Consider the following 17598-nt stretch of genomic DNA (forward strand, 5'->3'; position numbering starts at 1 on the left):
GACAGGCGAGTGTACGGGTGGGAGACCCAAGACGCAGCAACGATACCTGGTTTACGAAACAAAAATTCCTTACGCTGAATACACAATATGATGGCCTGCAGACTAATCTCTCATCGTCCGTCTCCATTAACTCTTCTCCCTAACCGGCGAACACCCCTCCAACTCCGCCCTAAACACCCCACCCTCCAACTCCGGCCGTCTCTCTCCTTCCCCAGCCTCATGCACCATGCTCTCCGAGCTCAGCTCAGAATGATGCGTCCACGCCGCTTTAGGCCGCACGAGAGTCTCGGCCGAGAGCTCGCTCGCGTGCGACGGCGAGTACGGCGGGCCTGCGACGGTTCTCTGGGCCTCATTCTGCCGTCTGCGGCGGCGGAAGTAAAAGATGGAGCCGAGGGCGGCGAGTAGGGCGACGGCGGCGATGATGCCGATTGCGAGGCCGGCTTTGGCGCCGGGGGAGAGGGGGAAGGGGTCGTGGTCTGGGCTGGTGGGGTCGAGGGGGAGGTCGTCGGGGGGTTCTTGAGTTGGAGAGGAGGAGGGTTGGAGGGTTGGGGAGGCGGTTGCTGTGCTGGATGGGACGGAGCTGGAGATTGTTGTGCTGGAGCTGGTGGAAGGGGCGTCGTTGCCTACGGATGGTGGGCCTTGAGTCTCGCCTTTGAGAGCCTGCACAGCGTTCTTGATACTGAGGGCGGTTGTGCCGGTGAGCTCTGGGATGCTGAAGCGGTCTGAGTAGTTTATCACTACGCCGCCTGATTGTTTTGTTGAGGTCATGCGGAAGAAGCTATGAAATGTAAGCTGGCTGACTTGTAAAAGACGGTGTAAGGGCCGTGGAAGACGTACAAGCCATTCTCGACGGCGGCAGCGATCCCTGAGCCAATGGATCCTTCTGCTGCATTGCCGGTTGAGAAAACGCCTTGAGATGCGAATGTCGAGAGAGGTTGCTGCATCGAAGGTCAGTCCCTAGCTGGGATGGATAGATTCGTCAAGAACATTACCATATCATCATCGTGATCCCCGCCCACCATCAACACCAGAGTGTATCCTGTGAGCTCTGATATGGAAGGCTTGATGCCTGAGTCCTTCCAGCGCACGTCGATGAGTCCCGCCGACAGGTTTGCGCCAGCTGCAGGCACAACGAACTCGACATCCGCGCAGCCGAAAGACGCGGACGCAAGGAGAAGCACAGAGGCCTCACGCCATTTTGACAGCATCGTGATCAACGAGCAAACGTGACGCAGACTCAAGGTACAATGGTGCCAGCGATGTCTCCTCTCGCCATAAAGACGTCGGTATTGACGTCTTAGGGCAGTAGGAGTGCACCCCTCCAGAAATCGAGGTCTCTAGTGCTGCCTGAGAGTCCCCCTCGCGCCAGCATCACGTCCCAGGAACAGGCTAGTGACTTTCGGCCTTGCCCGTGAATACGTGAATTGACTCTGCTGGCTCGATCCTTCGCGAGCCTGGCGAAGCTTGGTACGGCGTTTTTCGCGTGGCCGCGTCACCCCATGACAGAACGCATTTCAAAGAACACAAATGCACCCAGCAATTCTCGATGCTTGAGCACTTTCCAAATCATCTATATGTTCTGTCAAAATGAACAAACTAGTAAGCCGTAGTCTGTATTGTCTCCATCGCCTGTAAATGAAGGATTTTGAAGATGCTCGCCGTCGCGCAGAACGCGACTTCGTGCCGGAACCCGATTCGGACGGAACGTGAACCCGACTGCGCCACCAAACAGAGAACGGGGCTCCGCTCTTCGCGATTTCACTCCGTGGCATCTCATCGAATCATTCCCTCCCGCGATCCCAGGCTAAGTGATAGTTTGTCCGCGGTAAGAGCCTTCCGTCCCTCGTGTTTCACGGAACGAGCTCCTTGGAGCATGGCGTAGCCACGACTGCCAGGTACGCGAACTCTCTTTCTCCTGTGCAGTGTTTATCCGCGCATTGAATTACGACCGATTTTGGTCTGCCACTACAACAAAAGATAATGCCTGCTAGTGATTCACGATGTTGTGATGGCCTGATGAGCATCAGAGCCTGCAATCCACAATGAATTGCTGAGAACTGTGCTGTATCATGTACATCTTACCGTCCGAACATACAAGGCACACTTGAAAGCCATGTGTATAGCTTATAGCTCCTGTCGATAAACACCGAGTATAAAACACCGAGTATACTGGAGTACGCCACGAGAACTGTGACTGTCTCCTGGATCGTTAAGTCGGGACTTTTCTTTGTTCTTGTTGGACAATACCAACCTCCAACGACCCTTTGGAACCCTCCGCAACAATATGAACAGACTTGCTCTTTGTAAACAAGGACACCGCCTTGATACTGCAAGCCGTCTTCAACGATTGGTAGCATCTGATCGAAATAATGCCGCATTGCCAGCCTAGACCTACCTGCTCTTAGGAAGCTTCCCAATCTGCGATTCTCCTCAGCCCACCTCATCGGACCACAATTGCGCCCTTGCACCGTTTCAGACACCCGCAATCATGAAGTCCTTACTCACCCTCTTCACAGCCCTGCTGGCCTGCCTATGCCTCGTGCCGCACGCCGCCGCCAGGCGCAAGCCCAACAAGAACGACCGCGTCGACTGCCTGAAGAAGAACCGCGATGTTGGCCTCGCCATCGGCATCATGTGCACCAAGTATCCGGACTTGGTAGGAATCCCCGCCCAAGCTGAGCTCTAGAACAGCAGGCAGGACTAACGTTGTTTGCACAGGTCGTGCCGTCCGGCGAGGCGAGGGAGGGCGTGTGGTCGCCGAACGGGAAGTCGAGCGTTTGGATTAGGGGTGAGTTTGTTTTACCCGCGGTGAATGGGTATCTGAATGGAGTGCTGATATCTGTGTGGCTATTTAGGCGACTGCAAGCCCAAGCAGTGGGTGCCGAGGGAGTACTGCTACAAGCAGTTCTTCAACATGTGCGTCAACATGGACAAGAGCGGCAAGGCGAGCAGGAGTTACGGCCGCAAGAATTGCCAGGACTGGCATGTTAAGAATTTCTGAGCGGATTGTTCGGTCGCTGGATGGGTGATGATTCTGTTGGCTGGAGGTAGCTAATGAATCGTTGATGATTGACAGTTGTTCTGTGATATCGTTCTCCCGTCTCCCTTGTTGGTGCTCTCGCACATCACTGCTCGTGGTCACGGAGTGATTGGTACTGTGCCGGGTAATAAGACGACATCAGGCTGGGCAAATACTTCTCTATCGATCCTCAGGCTCCCGTCCCACCCCTGCCTCACATGGGTTAGGCCGAACTCATGCAGGATCCATGACGCTAGCAGGGGCTGAAATCCGGGTTTTCGTCCCAGTGACCAGATCTGAACAGGTGCGCCAGTAGTATGCATATCGCTGTGGATGCAACCGCTATCTAGCGGCGACGCCGTAGATCTAGACCCCGGCGGCAGAGGCAATCTCATTACACAGGCAAGACAGTGCAGCTCTCGAAAGCATTATGCCCCGCAGTGCGTACATGGACGGCGGTGAGGAATGGGAGAACGGTATGCGGCTGACTTGAATGCCAGCTGAACTCATGCAGCGCTAACGTGAGTTGCAGTAAGCCGGGCGATATCACGTCCGGATATGGATGTCTCATACAGAACGACCGGACCAAATCTGCGGCGCACGGCGGGCACGAATAGCTCGAAAAGCTGGTCCGATGTCGTGGCTGCATGTAGGGCTCAGCTGCACATGGCGTCTCCGGTAGCCTGTACTATGACTCCGAGAAGATGTCCTCTCTCAAGACGTGTTTTGCTCCAGGCCCAACCTTTGAGCTGTTGAAGAATGCCCCTGCACCAGTACAATGAGCGAAAGGCACCTGGCCTATGGATCGTCGGCCTGGGGACGCAGTTCCCTGAAAACCTTCTCCGCCCGGAAGAACTAGAGTTGTTTGCCAGGAAGCACTACGATGCCAAAAGCGGAGGGTATGTCGTTCTCAATTATCCGGCGTGAGGGCTACCACTTACCACGGCTATGTAGTTTGCGAAAACTCCTCGCGATCAACCGCAAGACAGGCATCGAAACCCGCAGCTCAGTCCTAGACCTCAAGACAGGCTTCGCCGCGCCATCTGAGCCTCCTACAATCTCAGACATCGACAGCCACTTCCGCGATGTGGGCGTCAAACTGGCAGTTCAAGCATGCGAAAAAGCTCTACGTGAAGCCGGACTCAGCCCAGAAGATATCACGCACACGGTCGCCGTAACGTGCACGAACCAAGGCAACCCAGGCTACGACTTCTTGGTGAATGAGCGACTGGGCCTATCGCCGAATGTGGACCGCACGCTCCTTCATGGCGTGGGATGTGCCGGAGGTCTAGCGACAATGCGGGCGGCCGCGCAGATGGCTCTTGCTGGGACTGCGCGCAGACGACCCGTCAGAGTGCTGGCTTTCGCTTGCGAGTTGTGCACGCTGAACGTGCGGAATGAGCTTGCGGCGGCGGAAGCGAGTTTGCCGGAGGATGTTTGTGTTGCCGCTGCGCTTTTCTCGGACGCTGCTGCGGCGTTCGTGTTGACGAATGACCTTGGGAGAGGAGCTGCGGAAGCAGTGTATGAAGTGTGCGCTTTCGATAATGCCGTGCTGCCGGGGACGAAGCATCATATGAGTTATTTGATTGATCCTTTTGGTGAGTTGCTATGCTTGTTTAATCTTAGCCGTAGAATCATCTAATGATATCGGGCAGGATTTCGCACTGTCTTGTCAAAAGCAGTACCGATATTGACTACACAAACCGTTGTAAGCATGTTCGATCGATTAGTTACCGAATACGCGGCATACACTGGAAAGATGCTCCTTGTACCAGACAACTTCGACTGGGCACTGCATCCAGGCGGAGATGCCATCATAAAAGGCGTGCAGGATCTTATGTCGTTGACTGATGAGCAGCTCGGGGCTTCCAAGAAGATCTACCGTACGCGAGGTAACGCTTCAAGTGCGGCAGTGTTAATAGTCCTTGATGAACTGCGAGGCATGGGGAAGGGGAAAGACGACGTCGTTGCAATGTCATTTGGGCCGGGTCTCTCGATAGAGATGGCGATGTTAAGGCGATGTCGGGCAAAACCGTTGGTCGATGAGATTATCTAAGGCTAGAATCTTATCTTCCTGGATTGTCATCATGATTGAGCTTCGCTGCTGCTGTTGCCCATAGACGACTCGGAACAGGAATGTCCATTTCAAGCCATGATGAGATGAGAAATAGCTCGTTCCGTACTGTTTGACGATTGGGATGAAGAGCACGTCGCAATGGACAACGCCCAGAGTATCAGATCTCTGATCAGCTAAGATAGCCTAATCGGATGCTTGGTTGTTTTTTCTGGCCCTGGTGAAGAATAGCCCAAGATCGCACGGCTATTAGGCCTTCCATTGCATTGATGCGTTCTCCGTCAAGTCGTCGCCGGTGCAAGAAGTCGACATAATTGTGCCTCTGGATATCACCCGCGGGCTCGATGCCTTAGCGCCTCAACGCGGACTGTCTGGCGTGTTCATGAGGGGCGGTGCCGGTGCAAGCCGCGGATGTATGTCCGCGCGATGCCAGCAAAGTGTGGTTAAGACCATCTTAGGTATGTGGTTCTGGCCAAATTCCTTCGAAGACCCGAGGCTGACGACGTCATGCGCAATCGCACCGATGCGGCCGCGCCGATCAGCACGTGCGCGGCCGATGCTTGTTCGTTTCAGCGTGCGCGAGCGTCGAGGCTGTCACGGCTGTCTCGTGGCGGAGTGGACTGCGTCGCTTTGCCCGATTGCTGGTTCGTCGAGCGTGTCGTGAGGGCTACATCAGCCTTCTGCTCAGCCACGCATCTCGCCCGAACCCACCCTTCTTCATCGCCACCCCACCTACCCGTCCCCGTGGCCGCACCCGCCAACTCTTGGCCTCGAACGGGCGCGCATTCGTCCGCCAGCCCTACAGTGGACAGTGGTGACATTGCTCTTGGCCGCAATCCTACAGTAGTCGTTCTGTCGCAGCGTCCAATGTGAGCCTCGTCTTTTTCCACCACCTCCTTCACGGCTCACTCTCTGATAAGTATGTCAGAAACGCCGAAACAGCCGACCCAGCTGTCGGCTTTCGACAACGACAGCAGCGACCAGATCCCGGAAGCTTACACCAGCGCTACCCGGGCAGAGTCCATTCGTCATCCTGTGCAGCGAGGACCCTCCCGAGTACGATCAGAGGACGACGAGCCTGGAGACAGCGAGGCGAACCTGCAAGTCCCTACAAACCACGAGCGAACCGACAAGAGTCCCACGCCTTCAAGACCTCATCCTTTGCGACATCCGTTACAACGAACGAAAACGAAGATCCTAGACCACGAGCAGAAGAAATACACCGACGCTGAGACCTTGGAAGTCCTCAACACCCAGCCTCCCGAGACTCGACACTCGACCATATACAAGAACAAAACGGCGCGGCCTCGATGGGTCTTGCACGTCCAGGCGCAATTCTGGCGCGTGTTAATGGGCCTGGGCATGTTCTTCCACAGACTGGCGCCGCCTCGGCCGCCGAAGTACAACTTTGTGCGCACGATCCCGTCGACGATCAGCGGCAAGCCTGGAAACATCGATTTATATTTTTATGTACCCATGGGATACGGCACGCAGAAGCAGCTTTGGAAGGACAGGCCCGCTTCGGATGATGAAGAGCGGGAGAGCGTTGATAAAGGCAAGCAAAGAAGTTCGAGCATCGGCTCGTTGGGTCACAACCTGCGCCGGCGCGGAAGTAGTGCTAAGCGTTGGGGCGGATATCCAGTCGTTCTGAACTTCCATGGCGGAGGTTTCACGCTGGGCTCCCCGATGGACGACGCGAGGTGGTGCAGCACGGTCGTCGACGAGTGTAACGCGGTCGTGATATCCGTCGACTACCGCCTCGCCCCGGAATGCCCGTTCCCGACCGCTGTAGAGGACGGTGTAGACGCCGTCATCTGGGTCCATCAAAACGCCGACGAACTCGGCATCGATCCCAACAAGATCGCACTGTCTGGCTTCAGCTCTGGCGCCAATATGGCCTGCACCGTCCCCTTGCGCCTCTGGGACGAAATGATGGGTTTTCCTCGCGAAGACGACACTGTCCGCCCGAACCAGGTCCCTAACCCGGTCAGCAAGTCCGACAACCCCTACGACTCGTCCCCCGAAACGTCTACCAGCAAACTGCCGCAGAACGACGGAAGCCGCGTGCAACTCCTCGACCCTGCGCAGCCTCTACCGCCCCTGCAGCGCGGCCCGGCCACGAAACACAACATGGAAGTGCGCGAGACCGTGCTCAAGCAAGTCTCCGACATCTCCCTGCGCGCCATCGTCCCCTGGTACCCTTCGCTGGACTACACACGCTCGCGCGAGCAGCGCCGCGCGACCTGCTCGCGGAAAGACCAGGAGCTGCCGGCACTGTTCACCGACCTCTTCGACGAATCGTACGTGCCAACCCTCCCACAAAAAAAAAATAACTTAAACTGACTTTCACTCCCAGCTACCTCCACCCACCCCACTCCATCTCCCTCGACTCCCCCTACCTCTCCCCCGGCGTCGCGCCCACCGCCCTGCTCAAAAACGGCCTTCCGCACGAAATCATCCTGCACACCTGCGAGTGGGACATGCTGCTCGACGAGGGCCAGGCCTTCCGCGACCGTCTCACGTCGCCCGAGATCGACAAGGCCGTCACCTACACCATGATCGAGGGCGTGCCGCACGGCTGGGACAAGGCGCCGAACCCCTGGAAGCCGACGCCCGGCGTGCGCGAGCACTATCTGAAGGCGTGCAAGGAATTAAGGAGGGTGTTTGGTGAGAAGGGGGTTAAGGAGAGGGGTGTTGGGGAAGGGGCGGTGAGTGCGGCGCCGAGGGGGAGTGTGCAGGTTGTCAATTGAGGGTGGTTTCTCCTTTCGTAATGGGTTCGTGGTGTGTAGCGTTCTAGCGAGCAGCGAGCATATATTCTCTGGGATTTGCAGACGGCGTAGGGTATTCATCGTTATTTCTTCGCAGCTTTTCTTCAGGTCACTACGAAGTGTCTCCCTACAGCGTCAAACAGGGTATATGAGCCATCGTCTTCTTTCTCAGCTGCCGCGCAGCCATCATCTCGTCACCACCAGCCGCCCAGTAGCTTATCCCTTCGTACCCCAGTCCAGCAAAGGGCACGATGCCCTGGCATAGCACCACAACCATCCACTCCAATACATTGACTACCTCTCCGCTCCCGCCTGAACACCCTCCCCATCCTCCCGATAAACATGCGTAAACACCCCCCTCGAATTCTCCTCGTCGACCAAATAATGCAGATCGTCCTTCTCCGGCCCCAGCGTGCTCATCAGCCCCTGCCCCGGCCGTGGGTAGTGCGCCGGGTGCTCATCCGAGGGATATTCGCCGTCGTCGTCCGAGTCGTTCATGTCGCGGAGAATGGGCTGCGGGTGCGAGTGGCCATTTGCGGTCGGGGGTTTGGCTGGCGTGTTCGTTGGATTTGTAGTGGGGTTGGGGCGGAAAGAGGGGTCGAAGAGGGGGAGCGAGGGGTAAAGGGTTGTGGCCTTCGTGAGGAGGGTTACGAGGAGGCCTGGGGGGAGGGTGGAGAAGTATTTTTGTCGCTGCAGGAAGGTGGTCAGTTTATTTCTTGGGCTTTCAGGGTTGGCAAGGGGAGTTTACCTCTTCTGCCGAAGCGCCTTCGGCTGAGACGAAGTTCGTGATGTGAGGTTCGGGAACGGGCTGGATCATCGCCCTCGTGCACTGCTTGCAATACCATTCTTTGTCTAGCTCGTCGATCACGCTCTGGTCGATCGGCGGCTGGTGGCAGTAGCGGTGGTACGGCACGTTGCAGCCGTCGCAGAAGACGATCATGTTGCTCGCGGGGCTCACGCCTCGCAGGCAGATCTTGCACACCGCGCTCTCTGGGTTTCGTCGGTAGGTGCGTTTCTTCTTGTAGGTCGGCACGGAGGGCGGCGAGGGCTGGGGAGGCGGCACGAACGAGGTCGGCTTCTGCACGTTGCGGCCGGATTTGGTCGTCGTCGGCGCGTAGATCTCGCTGTCGGATGACAGGCCGTCGTCATCGTCGTCGTCGGCGCGTTTGCGTTTGCCGCCGCGGCTGCCTCGTGTGCTGGCTCTCGTGGGACCGCGAGCTCGGCTGCCTCGGGGTCGACCGGGTGGACGGCCTCGTGGTGCTGATGAGGGCGTGGCGTCTGTTGCGGTGGCGGGCGTGTCCTCGCCGATTATGGGGAAGCTCACACGTTTGCTGCTGCGGCTCCCGCGTCCGGACTCTGGACCTCCATTCGCGGGAGTCGCTGTTGGTTGTTGCGGAGTCTGCATTTGGGGTTGACTTGGCTCGGGTTGGGATGTCAATGGTGCGCTCTCTGGAGCTGTAGTGGGAGTTGCCGAGTCGGGCAAGGGGGACAGCTCAGAGTGTTTGGGTTCATCTTTGTCTTGTTGCTTGCTCGGCTCGGGTATATTTGACGGTGGCGGTATTGATGGAGTATTGTGTTGTACATCATCGTGCGCGGTCTCCAGCGGGGTGGCAGTGGCAGGCGCTGTTTGATCGGCTGTCGTAGCAGGTGCAGCTGCAGCTGACGGCGCCTCTTGTTCCTCCATCTTCGTTTACTTTTTGCTCGGTCTTTGCTATCACCAAGTGCAGTGTTAGGTCAAGAACATCGGCAAACTCGACCTGTCGTCGATCGTCATTGGTCTGGGGAAACCACCAACCGTTCACGGCGCGCTTCCGTACCAACACACAGCTCAGCGCGCAACCAAAGCGCATCGCATGTGAGAGGCGCGCTTGCATACCAATATCAGGAACCTCGAAACAGCCGACACCGGCTTATTACTCAAACGCATCAACAGCGCCTCCAGGCCCACACAACAGCTACCATGGCGCCCATCACCACCGCCTCCAACGATGAAACCCACGCGGCCCTCCTCGACTCCCTCGACATGCACAAGATCCACAAACCCTTCCGCAACCCAGCATGGAAGCCACCGCAGCGCCGCAACAAAAACCTCAAACAGATCCTCTCCGAAGCGCAGCGCGCGCAGCAGAGTCTCATGAACACGCAGCAGAACTCCGGCGCAACGACACCTCAACCCTCGTCGACCAACGGCAGTTCGACGCCCTCCCTCAACCCCAACCCGGCGCAAGCGAGCCAGGATCTCAGCCGGCTGGTCGTTGAGAAGAACGCGAAGCAGGTCAATGGGGCCGTCGGAATGGTCGTGCCCAGCGTCACGTACACGAGCATCGCCGCGGCGCCGAGCTTGAAGCCGAAGAAGAAGTACTGCGACATCACGGGGCTGCCGGCGAAGTACAAGGATCCTAAGACGGGACTGTTTTACTACAATGCGGAGGTGTATGCCGTGATCAAGAGCTTGACTACGGGACAGGTGCAAGAGTATCTCGCGGCGAGAGGAGCCAACACCGTGCTGAAGTGAGGGCTGATGGCATCTGAGGCACTAGACTTTACTTGTCTTCCAGATCGGATGAGAGGCCTGCAATATACGGCGCCAGGCTGCAGGGTTCTCTTGATATACGCTTTATTACGACTGCCAACACTAAGGACTAGGCAGAACAATTCCGTCCGCATGATGACATGGTCGTGCCAGAGGGGCACAGGGCGACTGAAGAAAACGGGAGGAGACACGACCGGCTACAGCTGCACGATCCGCAGCTTCAGTACAAGACGTACTGAATTTCTATACTTTGATACCCCAAATCAATAGACAACACAATATCCTCAACATCACACTCAGACGCCAATAATACAATTGACATCGAAGAATGTCAGATCAACACAGTCAAGCCCCTTCCACCCACCAGGCTCCTTTCGGAGCAAGGCTCAAGAAGACGCTCCGGCTTAGTAGTGTTCCGTTCTATTCTTCGCCAGTGACGGGTACCGTAGGCTATGCAGGAGAGCGAACAGTTACAGACGTGTGCTTCCGGAGAAGTTTCCGACTGTGGTCCAGGCGGTGGATATACTTATCTCTTTTCTGATATTGAGGCTTGATGAGGGTTGATGCTCTTCAAGCAATCAGACGATCTGGGATGATAGCAACCAGATAGAATGGGAGACGGCAGATCCTCTTCCCATGCTTGCTGGAAGCAGCCTTGCTTCAACTGCCCCCTAGCTCATCACTCAGCACATTTGAGCTGGGTGTTTTCGAATTGCGACGCGTCGTGATTGACTGGATTAAAGGACGGCGGAGGCCAGCAATTGTCGAAGAAAAGCTTGCGGACGTGCTCAACGGACTCCGCAGCGCTCTCGGGAGAGCTGTCGCACGGACATATCAGCTGCAAGCAGTGGCCTTCCAATGATCATGACCACGATTGCAAGCACGCCGAATCCATTATTGAGATGTCTCTGTGCGACAATGTAGGTATAGACTTCGCACCGGCCGTCCGGCGATAGCCTCGATGCGTCTCTCTGCAGATCAATCTTTGAATCGGCTTGCGTCATGGCTGGACGTGACCCCTTGAACATGCCGTTCGAAAGGACGCCTTAAAAGGCACAGTATATGGTGGAGTATTGATACATCTTCTGCAATTGACCGATACCACATGATACACACAGTGAATTAGTGGATACTCTGATTACCTGAAAAACCATTTCCAATCATGGCCCTTCAACACCTTGCACCGCCCAAATCGCCGCCCGACCTGACCATCCCCAGCTCCGATGTGACAGTTACAGTATCATGTATAGATACGTAAGTTACGCAACAAAGGATCCTTGATTATTTTGGCCAACAACAGTAGAACTTCTCGCCTCAAGCTTCCCATGTCCCTCATGCTCCAACCAGACTACGTCGGCCACCCAGAGCTTACCGGACCGTCACTGTGCTTCCTACTTGACCATCCATCCGGCAAAAAGATCCTCTTCGACCTAGGTGTGCGCTATGACTGGCAACGACTACCCTCCTTCCCTAAATTCCGCGAGAACGCTTGGGGCATTATGGTCCAAAAAGACACCGCCCGGATTCTCCAAGAAAACAAAATCGACGTCGCAAACGGCGCCATCTCCTCCATAGTCCTCTCCCACCACCACTGGGACCACGCCGGCGACCCCAGCACTTTCCCAAGCAGCACAGAGCTTGTCGTCGGCCCCGGTTTCATGGAAACCCACCTGCCCGGCTACCCAGCCAACCCCAAGGCCACCCTCCTCCAAACCGACCACGAAGGTCGCGAAATCCGCGAACCAGCCTTCTCCGATGCCTTCAAAATCGGCCGGTTCCAAGCCCACGACTTCTTCGGCGACGGATCCTTCTACCTCCTCTCCACGCCCGGCCACTCCGTCGGCCACCTCTGCGCCCTCGCCCGCACAACCGCCTCGCCCCCAACCTTCATCTTCCTCGCCGGCGACGCCTCGCACCACGCCGCCGAGTTCCGCCCAACAGAGTACCTCCCGCTCCCCGCCCTCGTGCCCGCCAACGGCACAGGCGAAGACTTCCGCAACGTGCACGCGGAGCAGAGCGCCGTGAAGCCCTTCTACAACGTGACGGCGGGCTTCGCGCACAGCAAAGAGCTCGCGGACTGGACGATCGCGGGGCTCGGCGAGTTCGACTGCCAAGAGAACGTGCTGCTGCTGACGGCGCACGACGAGCACATCCTGGACGAGCAGGCCGGGATGGAGTTCTTCCCGGCGCCGCTGAACGATTGGCTCGAGAAGGGGCTGGCGGAGAGGGTGAAGTGGCTGTTTCTGGGGGATTTTGAGGGCGCGCTGAGGAGACGGGAGGAGGGGGGTGAGGCGTTTACGTGGGGCGTGTATCCTTGACGAAGGGTGGGTGGATGAGGGCATCGGGTGGCACGCTGCGTCTAAGTCTAACGTTACAAGCCTTCTTCAGTCAAGCCATTGGAGGCCAATACATTTGAAGGGCTAGCCTCAGAATTCAAGCTCTCACACCATTTGCTTCGGAGACATCCTGCTATGGCATTGGAGACGAGTTCTAATTTTTCTTCCATCACACCTCGGATGAAGCAGCGTAGTTTGCCTCACATCTGAACCTCGCGGCGCATCTGCACAACCGGGCCAGTGTACACACGCCGACCTTTCGCGAACCAGAAGAAAATACTAACGATGATGCAACCACCAAACATGGTCGAGGCCCAGTTCATCGATGCGGCAGTCACAGGCAAAGCCAGCGGCCAGCTGTCATTTTATGGTTAGCAGGAGAGCAGAAGATTGGGCAGAACGTCATCTTACAATGCAAAGAACCACAGCGGCGTCAAGAGACAAAATGCAGCGATGTTGATAGGCAGTCCCATACGGCCGAGCGACCATTTTCGCGGAGGCAGCGGAGCGCCGTAGAGGCGTCGCCAGATCAGGCATCCGATAGTGATGAGGTAGCTCGTGAGCAGCGAGACGCCGGCGAGGGAATTGATGGCGTTCAACGCGACGTCTGAGCCGATGTTGATGAGAGAAAGCAGAGTTACGACACAAAGAGAAACCAACACCGCTCGGAGCGGGATGTTCTGGCCGGGATAGACATGCGAGAGCCAGCCGCTGAACGGCAGGCCGTTGTCTCTTGCGAACGACCAGATTTGGCGACTGGCGGTTGCGGTCTCGCTGATGGCGCAGTTGGTGAGGCCGAAGATGACGAGAAACGTCATGGCATTGACGGCGTGGCGATTTTGGACGGCGTTCATGAAGATCTGGAGGAAGGCGTAGCCGTTGAGTTCGTCGCTGGCGGCGAGGACCGCTTCGGCGTCTCCGACGCAGAAGATCAGGGTCATTGCCATGAGGAAGCCAAGGCAGCAATTGAGACTCACGGCGCTCAGGATGGACTTGGGGAGGTTACGGGAAGCGTCGTGGATCTCCTCTGCCATGTGAACGCTGCAGTCGTAGCCGATCCAGATGCTCACAGGTGTGGTTAATCCGATCATTGAAGACAGTCCCGTGGTGGGCCATCCGCCGAGGTTGGTGAACTCAAGTAGGACCTCGCGAGAATCGCCGCGCGGCGACATCACCCAAAGAGGTATGATGACACAGAACAGCCCGCAAATGTGGACGATGACTGCCACGCCTTCGGTCAGCGGCAATTTGCCTGCGAGAAGCGTGTTGAAGATGATGGCGAAGCAGATAACCGCAATTGCCAGTAGTGTTCCGTGCCACGATTGGAAGACGTAATTCTCATTGTTGACGATAATCAATCCTTGAATGATTGTTCCGACCATGAAGCAGACACTGGCCAGGAACGTTTGCCAGCCGATAGCGCAAAGCCAGCCCGTACAGTAGCTTAGGAATCGCTGACACTTGGGAGGGCCGAACTCGGAAACCCAATGATATTGCCCGGCAGCAGTTGGAGACCTATTTTCTTGACCGTCAGTATGAAATCAATGCGAGAAAGGCTATGGCATACGTACATTGATGCGATCTCAGCTACGCTGAGATAGACCATTGCCATGGTGATGCCAACGCAGATGAAGCCCCAAAACATAAGGGCAGTACCTCCGTCCAACAGGACATAATTGAATAAAGGGAGAAGACCTTCCCATGCACATACGACCATGCTGGCAAAGCCGGTCATGGTGAGGAGCTTGAAGTTACGGCGTAGCTCCTGCTGTTTGCCCTGGACGATCATGTCTTGCCTATCTTGATCGGTGCCCCGGTATCTTTCAGGAACAGCGTTTGCAATGACATTTTCCTGCTCTTTATCGGTAGACTCAGCGTAGGGAGAAGATGAACGGTTGGGTGAGGCCCGCTTGATCGCCATTTGGATTTCGGTTACCCTAGCCATATTCGCGGTCCACGATGATGAACAGCCTGCGAGAAAGAACGAATGAATAATTGAGGGGCCTGTTGTTGTTGCTGAAAAGCAAACGAGGCATGAAAACAATTAAAGCATAGCAATGTGCCAGGGTGATATGACTTTGGAAGCTGCAACCGAGATCACTGACTCGCAAGAGTGGAGACTGTAGTTTGAAGAGGGCCATCCTTCAGTCTCTCGTGCGGAGCGAGGTTACCGATTTACGGATGAACTACCGACCGTGTCGAGGCAAAGCTATTGGGGATTTAGATCCTGGTTCGTTTAGGCAGAGTGAAAGGATCTCGGCGAATTGCGAATTGGCGGATCCTTCGCGTGTTTCCGATATGCAGGTATGCTGATCATCAACGAGGTTTACACGGCACATAGATTCGATGCCGCGAAGTACGCTGGTCTGCTCTTATGTTCGGTTGGTCACTTCGCGAGATTATTTTGTTGAGAGAATGGTAATAGATTTTCGGACCTGAGTGTCAATTTGTGCTCGGGACAGCTCAAGGTACCTTTACAGTGGGCCATCAAAAACTGCACAGTCTCCGGGTACGCAATCTATGAGTCTCAAGGATGGTATTGCCTTGAATCGTGTCATACTTGGAGTCGAGATGGAGCCAAGAAGCTAAGGAAGGAAGGAAGGATGGACGCCGTTTCGCGGATGACCCCAGCGTCCCACCGCCGCAACCGCTTCCGCTTCGTTCCCCGAGGCGCGGCCCACATGATTTGCAGTAGCGCTGTAGGGAATATCAGCAGTTTACAGGGCTCGGGGGGTTACAGATGGATGCAGATTCAAAGGTCGATTCCGATCACTTTATCGGAGGAAACCGTCCATTGTGGCAATATCTGGGCTTTCAGTCCGCTGATGATGACAATCGATTGCTCGATTGATCATACTGAGGAACTTTCGAGTCTTACATATACCTTTTGGTTAACCGTGAGCTTGTCCATGCATCGAGGCGAGAAAGTTGGCAGCATTGATTGTCCTTGGGGCCGAACTTACTCAGGGATACGAAATCCTACAGGCCTGTTTTATCATCCTCAGCGCCGCACACGCGTTCGCCGCATGCGAGGGCTGGTTTCCTGGAGCCTGTAAACAACACGGCTCGCCAATTATCCCCTTTCATATCGCATCTTGTTTCCTTGGCCGAAGGATCCGACTGAGTCTGTCTAGGAACGGGCTCTTGTGAACTCTTGTCCTAGTGACGGCTCTAAAGCGGCATGCCTTCAGGTGAAGTAAATCGCGTTTCGACTTCCCCGTCCACATTTTCGGCCGCTCGCCATACTCGATAATGCGTCAATATCCGCCATTCGCAGTAGTTTCGGAAACCGACCACACGGCTTGGATCATCATCGCGGCCGCCATTGGTATTCCAATCATCCTCATCTTTGGCGGAATACGCCTTGCAGTGCGCCAGCCGGTGAACATAGGTCTGGACGATGCGCTGATTGGAGGATCGACGGTAAGTGGGATGGGTCCAAGAAGAGGTATTCGAATGTCAGACAAGGACTGATCGGATGCGCAGTTAGTGGCTATCGTGCAGGCCTCGCTCGTTCTGCGTGCGTGTTCTTATGGATTTGGTAAAGAGTCGGCTCAAATCGATCGCAGTCTGTTGACAAGAGTACAAGAGGTCAGCGATTCTGGCCGACAGCATTAGCCTGTGGACACTTGCTAATGCTCCAGAAGCTCTATTATGGCAGTAATATCTTGCTTTTGATCTCCCTTGCCTTGTCCAAAGCATCCGTCGCCGCTTTGCTTTTGCGTCTTTGCATCGAGAAGACTCAGAAGAAGTACTTTACGGGAGCCCTTGCTTTTGTGGCCTTATGGGGACTGTGTTCGATCTTCGCCGTTGCATTGCAATGTAATCTTTCAAAACCGGCGATCTTATTCGACGGAGAGTGCAGTTACGTCGTAGGTGATCGCGAAAGTCGCCAAAGATGGCTTGAGGCTGACGAATGAGTCGCAGCTTCTCCGCTGGCAAATCATCGGTGGCATGGACATCGCATGGGAAGTGCTTGTCGTCGCGATGGCTGCTTACCTGATGTGGAACCTTCAGGCGCCGCTTGCGACGAAAATACAGGTTGTGTTTGCTTTCTCGTTCCGGCTCTTGTATGTGGCTCTTACCGTTATCGCATCGTGCTGTTATTAATCACAGCTGACCGAACCAACAGACTCATAGCGCCAATAGCCTTCCGGTTTCACACCTTCCCAGAAGCTCGATTGGCTGAGGATCCGTCGCTGCCTCTAGCATCATTCGTCGCTTGGACGCAGGCTGAGCTCTACTGAACCGTCGTCTCGGCCACGATCCCCAGCATGCGACCGTTCCTTCGCGGACTAAGTACCGCCGAGACAGCCGTCTTCGAAAATAGCACTGATCCAGCCTCTCGTGCCGATTATGAATTGTCCAAGATACGCTCCGGTCGTCGCGCATCGCGCTTCAGTGTCAAGAGGGATTTGGTGAAGCGGAGCTTGCGGTCGCAGACACAGGAGGATGTTGGCCTGGAGCCTCCGTTCGTGGGAAGTGCAGGGAAAGAGACGGTAGTGGAACGTGGAAGACCGCAGCTGGTCCACAAGCGGTCGATGGAAATAGACCTCGACCGAGACTCCGTCGTGTCCGGGAGTGATGAGAGCCAGCGTATGATTATACGTAAAGATGTCGCTTGGTCGGTGGATCGGAATTATCAGGACAGTTCGTAGCCCTTGAATTGATCCAGCTTAGCAACGCCGTACACCATCATGGGAAGAAAACGGGTCATAGGATTCACGGTGGATGTCATTGGATGGGGTCGCCCAAGGTTCTCAACAGAGAATGAGGCCTGATTCCCTTCGACTATGCCGTAGATGATCGTACTCTCAAGAGCGGAAGACCGAGGACACTCAACAGATGGTGACTCCAGACGGGTTTGG

General features: G+C 55.8%; 9 protein-coding genes across 9 annotated transcripts; 6 read left to right on the top strand and 3 right to left on the bottom strand.

The window, feature by feature from the left end:
* Positions 1 to 50: 50 nt before the first annotated feature.
* Positions 51 to 1302, bottom strand: WHR41_02084 (uncharacterized protein). The gene is made up of 3 exons (XM_069370690.1): positions 993 to 1302; positions 838 to 938; positions 51 to 778 (listed from the first exon to the last, which is right to left on the bottom strand). The coding sequence occupies exons 1-3, from the start codon at positions 1206 to 1208 to the stop codon at positions 127 to 129; spliced, it is 969 nt and encodes a 322-aa protein (XP_069232273.1). The 5' UTR covers positions 1209 to 1302; the 3' UTR covers positions 51 to 126.
* Positions 1303 to 3778: 2476 nt separating this feature from the next.
* On the top strand, positions 3779 to 5075 carry WHR41_02085 (uncharacterized protein; the record flags this gene model as incomplete). Its single annotated transcript, XM_069370691.1, has 3 exons — positions 3779 to 3918; positions 3974 to 4617; positions 4675 to 5075. 3 exons carry the CDS (start codon positions 3779 to 3781, stop codon positions 5073 to 5075), a joined length of 1185 nt encoding a protein of 394 aa, XP_069232274.1.
* A 939-nt stretch (positions 5076 to 6014) lies between these two features.
* WHR41_02086 (uncharacterized protein) lies at positions 6015 to 7843 on the top strand (the record flags this gene model as incomplete). The annotated part of the gene is made up of 2 exons (XM_069370692.1): positions 6015 to 7393; positions 7450 to 7843. The coding sequence occupies 2 exons, from the start codon at positions 6015 to 6017 to the stop codon at positions 7841 to 7843; spliced, it is 1773 nt and encodes a 590-aa protein (XP_069232275.1).
* A 312-nt stretch (positions 7844 to 8155) lies between these two features.
* Positions 8156 to 9545, bottom strand: WHR41_02087 (uncharacterized protein; the record flags this gene model as incomplete). Its single annotated transcript, XM_069370693.1, has 2 exons — positions 8156 to 8551; positions 8610 to 9545. The coding sequence occupies 2 exons, from the start codon at positions 9543 to 9545 to the stop codon at positions 8156 to 8158; spliced, it is 1332 nt and encodes a 443-aa protein (XP_069232276.1).
* A 276-nt stretch (positions 9546 to 9821) lies between these two features.
* On the top strand, positions 9822 to 10376 carry WHR41_02088 (uncharacterized protein; the record flags this gene model as incomplete). Its single annotated transcript, XM_069370694.1, has 1 exon — positions 9822 to 10376. One exon carries the CDS (start codon positions 9822 to 9824, stop codon positions 10374 to 10376), a length of 555 nt encoding a protein of 184 aa, XP_069232281.1.
* A 1077-nt stretch (positions 10377 to 11453) lies between these two features.
* On the top strand, positions 11454 to 12712 carry WHR41_02089 (uncharacterized protein; the record flags this gene model as incomplete). The annotated part of the gene is made up of 2 exons (XM_069370695.1): positions 11454 to 11648; positions 11698 to 12712. The coding sequence occupies exons 1-2, from the start codon at positions 11557 to 11559 to the stop codon at positions 12710 to 12712; spliced, it is 1107 nt and encodes a 368-aa protein (XP_069232282.1). The 5' UTR covers positions 11454 to 11556.
* A 218-nt stretch (positions 12713 to 12930) lies between these two features.
* Positions 12931 to 14675, bottom strand: WHR41_02090 (uncharacterized protein; the record flags this gene model as incomplete). The annotated part of the gene is made up of 3 exons (XM_069370696.1): positions 12931 to 13087; positions 13142 to 14245; positions 14302 to 14675. The coding sequence occupies 3 exons, from the start codon at positions 14673 to 14675 to the stop codon at positions 12931 to 12933; spliced, it is 1635 nt and encodes a 544-aa protein (XP_069232381.1).
* Positions 14676 to 15982: 1307 nt separating this feature from the next.
* WHR41_02091 (uncharacterized protein) lies at positions 15983 to 16977 on the top strand (the record flags this gene model as incomplete). The annotated part of the gene is made up of 5 exons (XM_069370697.1): positions 15983 to 16153; positions 16217 to 16321; positions 16378 to 16602; positions 16658 to 16800; positions 16863 to 16977. The coding sequence occupies 5 exons, from the start codon at positions 15983 to 15985 to the stop codon at positions 16975 to 16977; spliced, it is 759 nt and encodes a 252-aa protein (XP_069232152.1).
* A 27-nt stretch (positions 16978 to 17004) lies between these two features.
* WHR41_02092 (uncharacterized protein) lies at positions 17005 to 17388 on the top strand (the record flags this gene model as incomplete). The annotated part of the gene is made up of 1 exon (XM_069370698.1): positions 17005 to 17388. The coding sequence occupies one exon, from the start codon at positions 17005 to 17007 to the stop codon at positions 17386 to 17388; it is 384 nt and encodes a 127-aa protein (XP_069232380.1).
* Positions 17389 to 17598: the final 210 nt, after the last annotated feature.

The sequence above is a fragment of the Cladosporium halotolerans genome (assembly GCF_011745625.1).
Source record: "Cladosporium halotolerans strain TM138-S3 chromosome Unknown Sca5, whole genome shotgun sequence".
NCBI classification, from domain to species: domain Eukaryota; kingdom Fungi; phylum Ascomycota; class Dothideomycetes; order Cladosporiales; family Cladosporiaceae; genus Cladosporium; species Cladosporium halotolerans.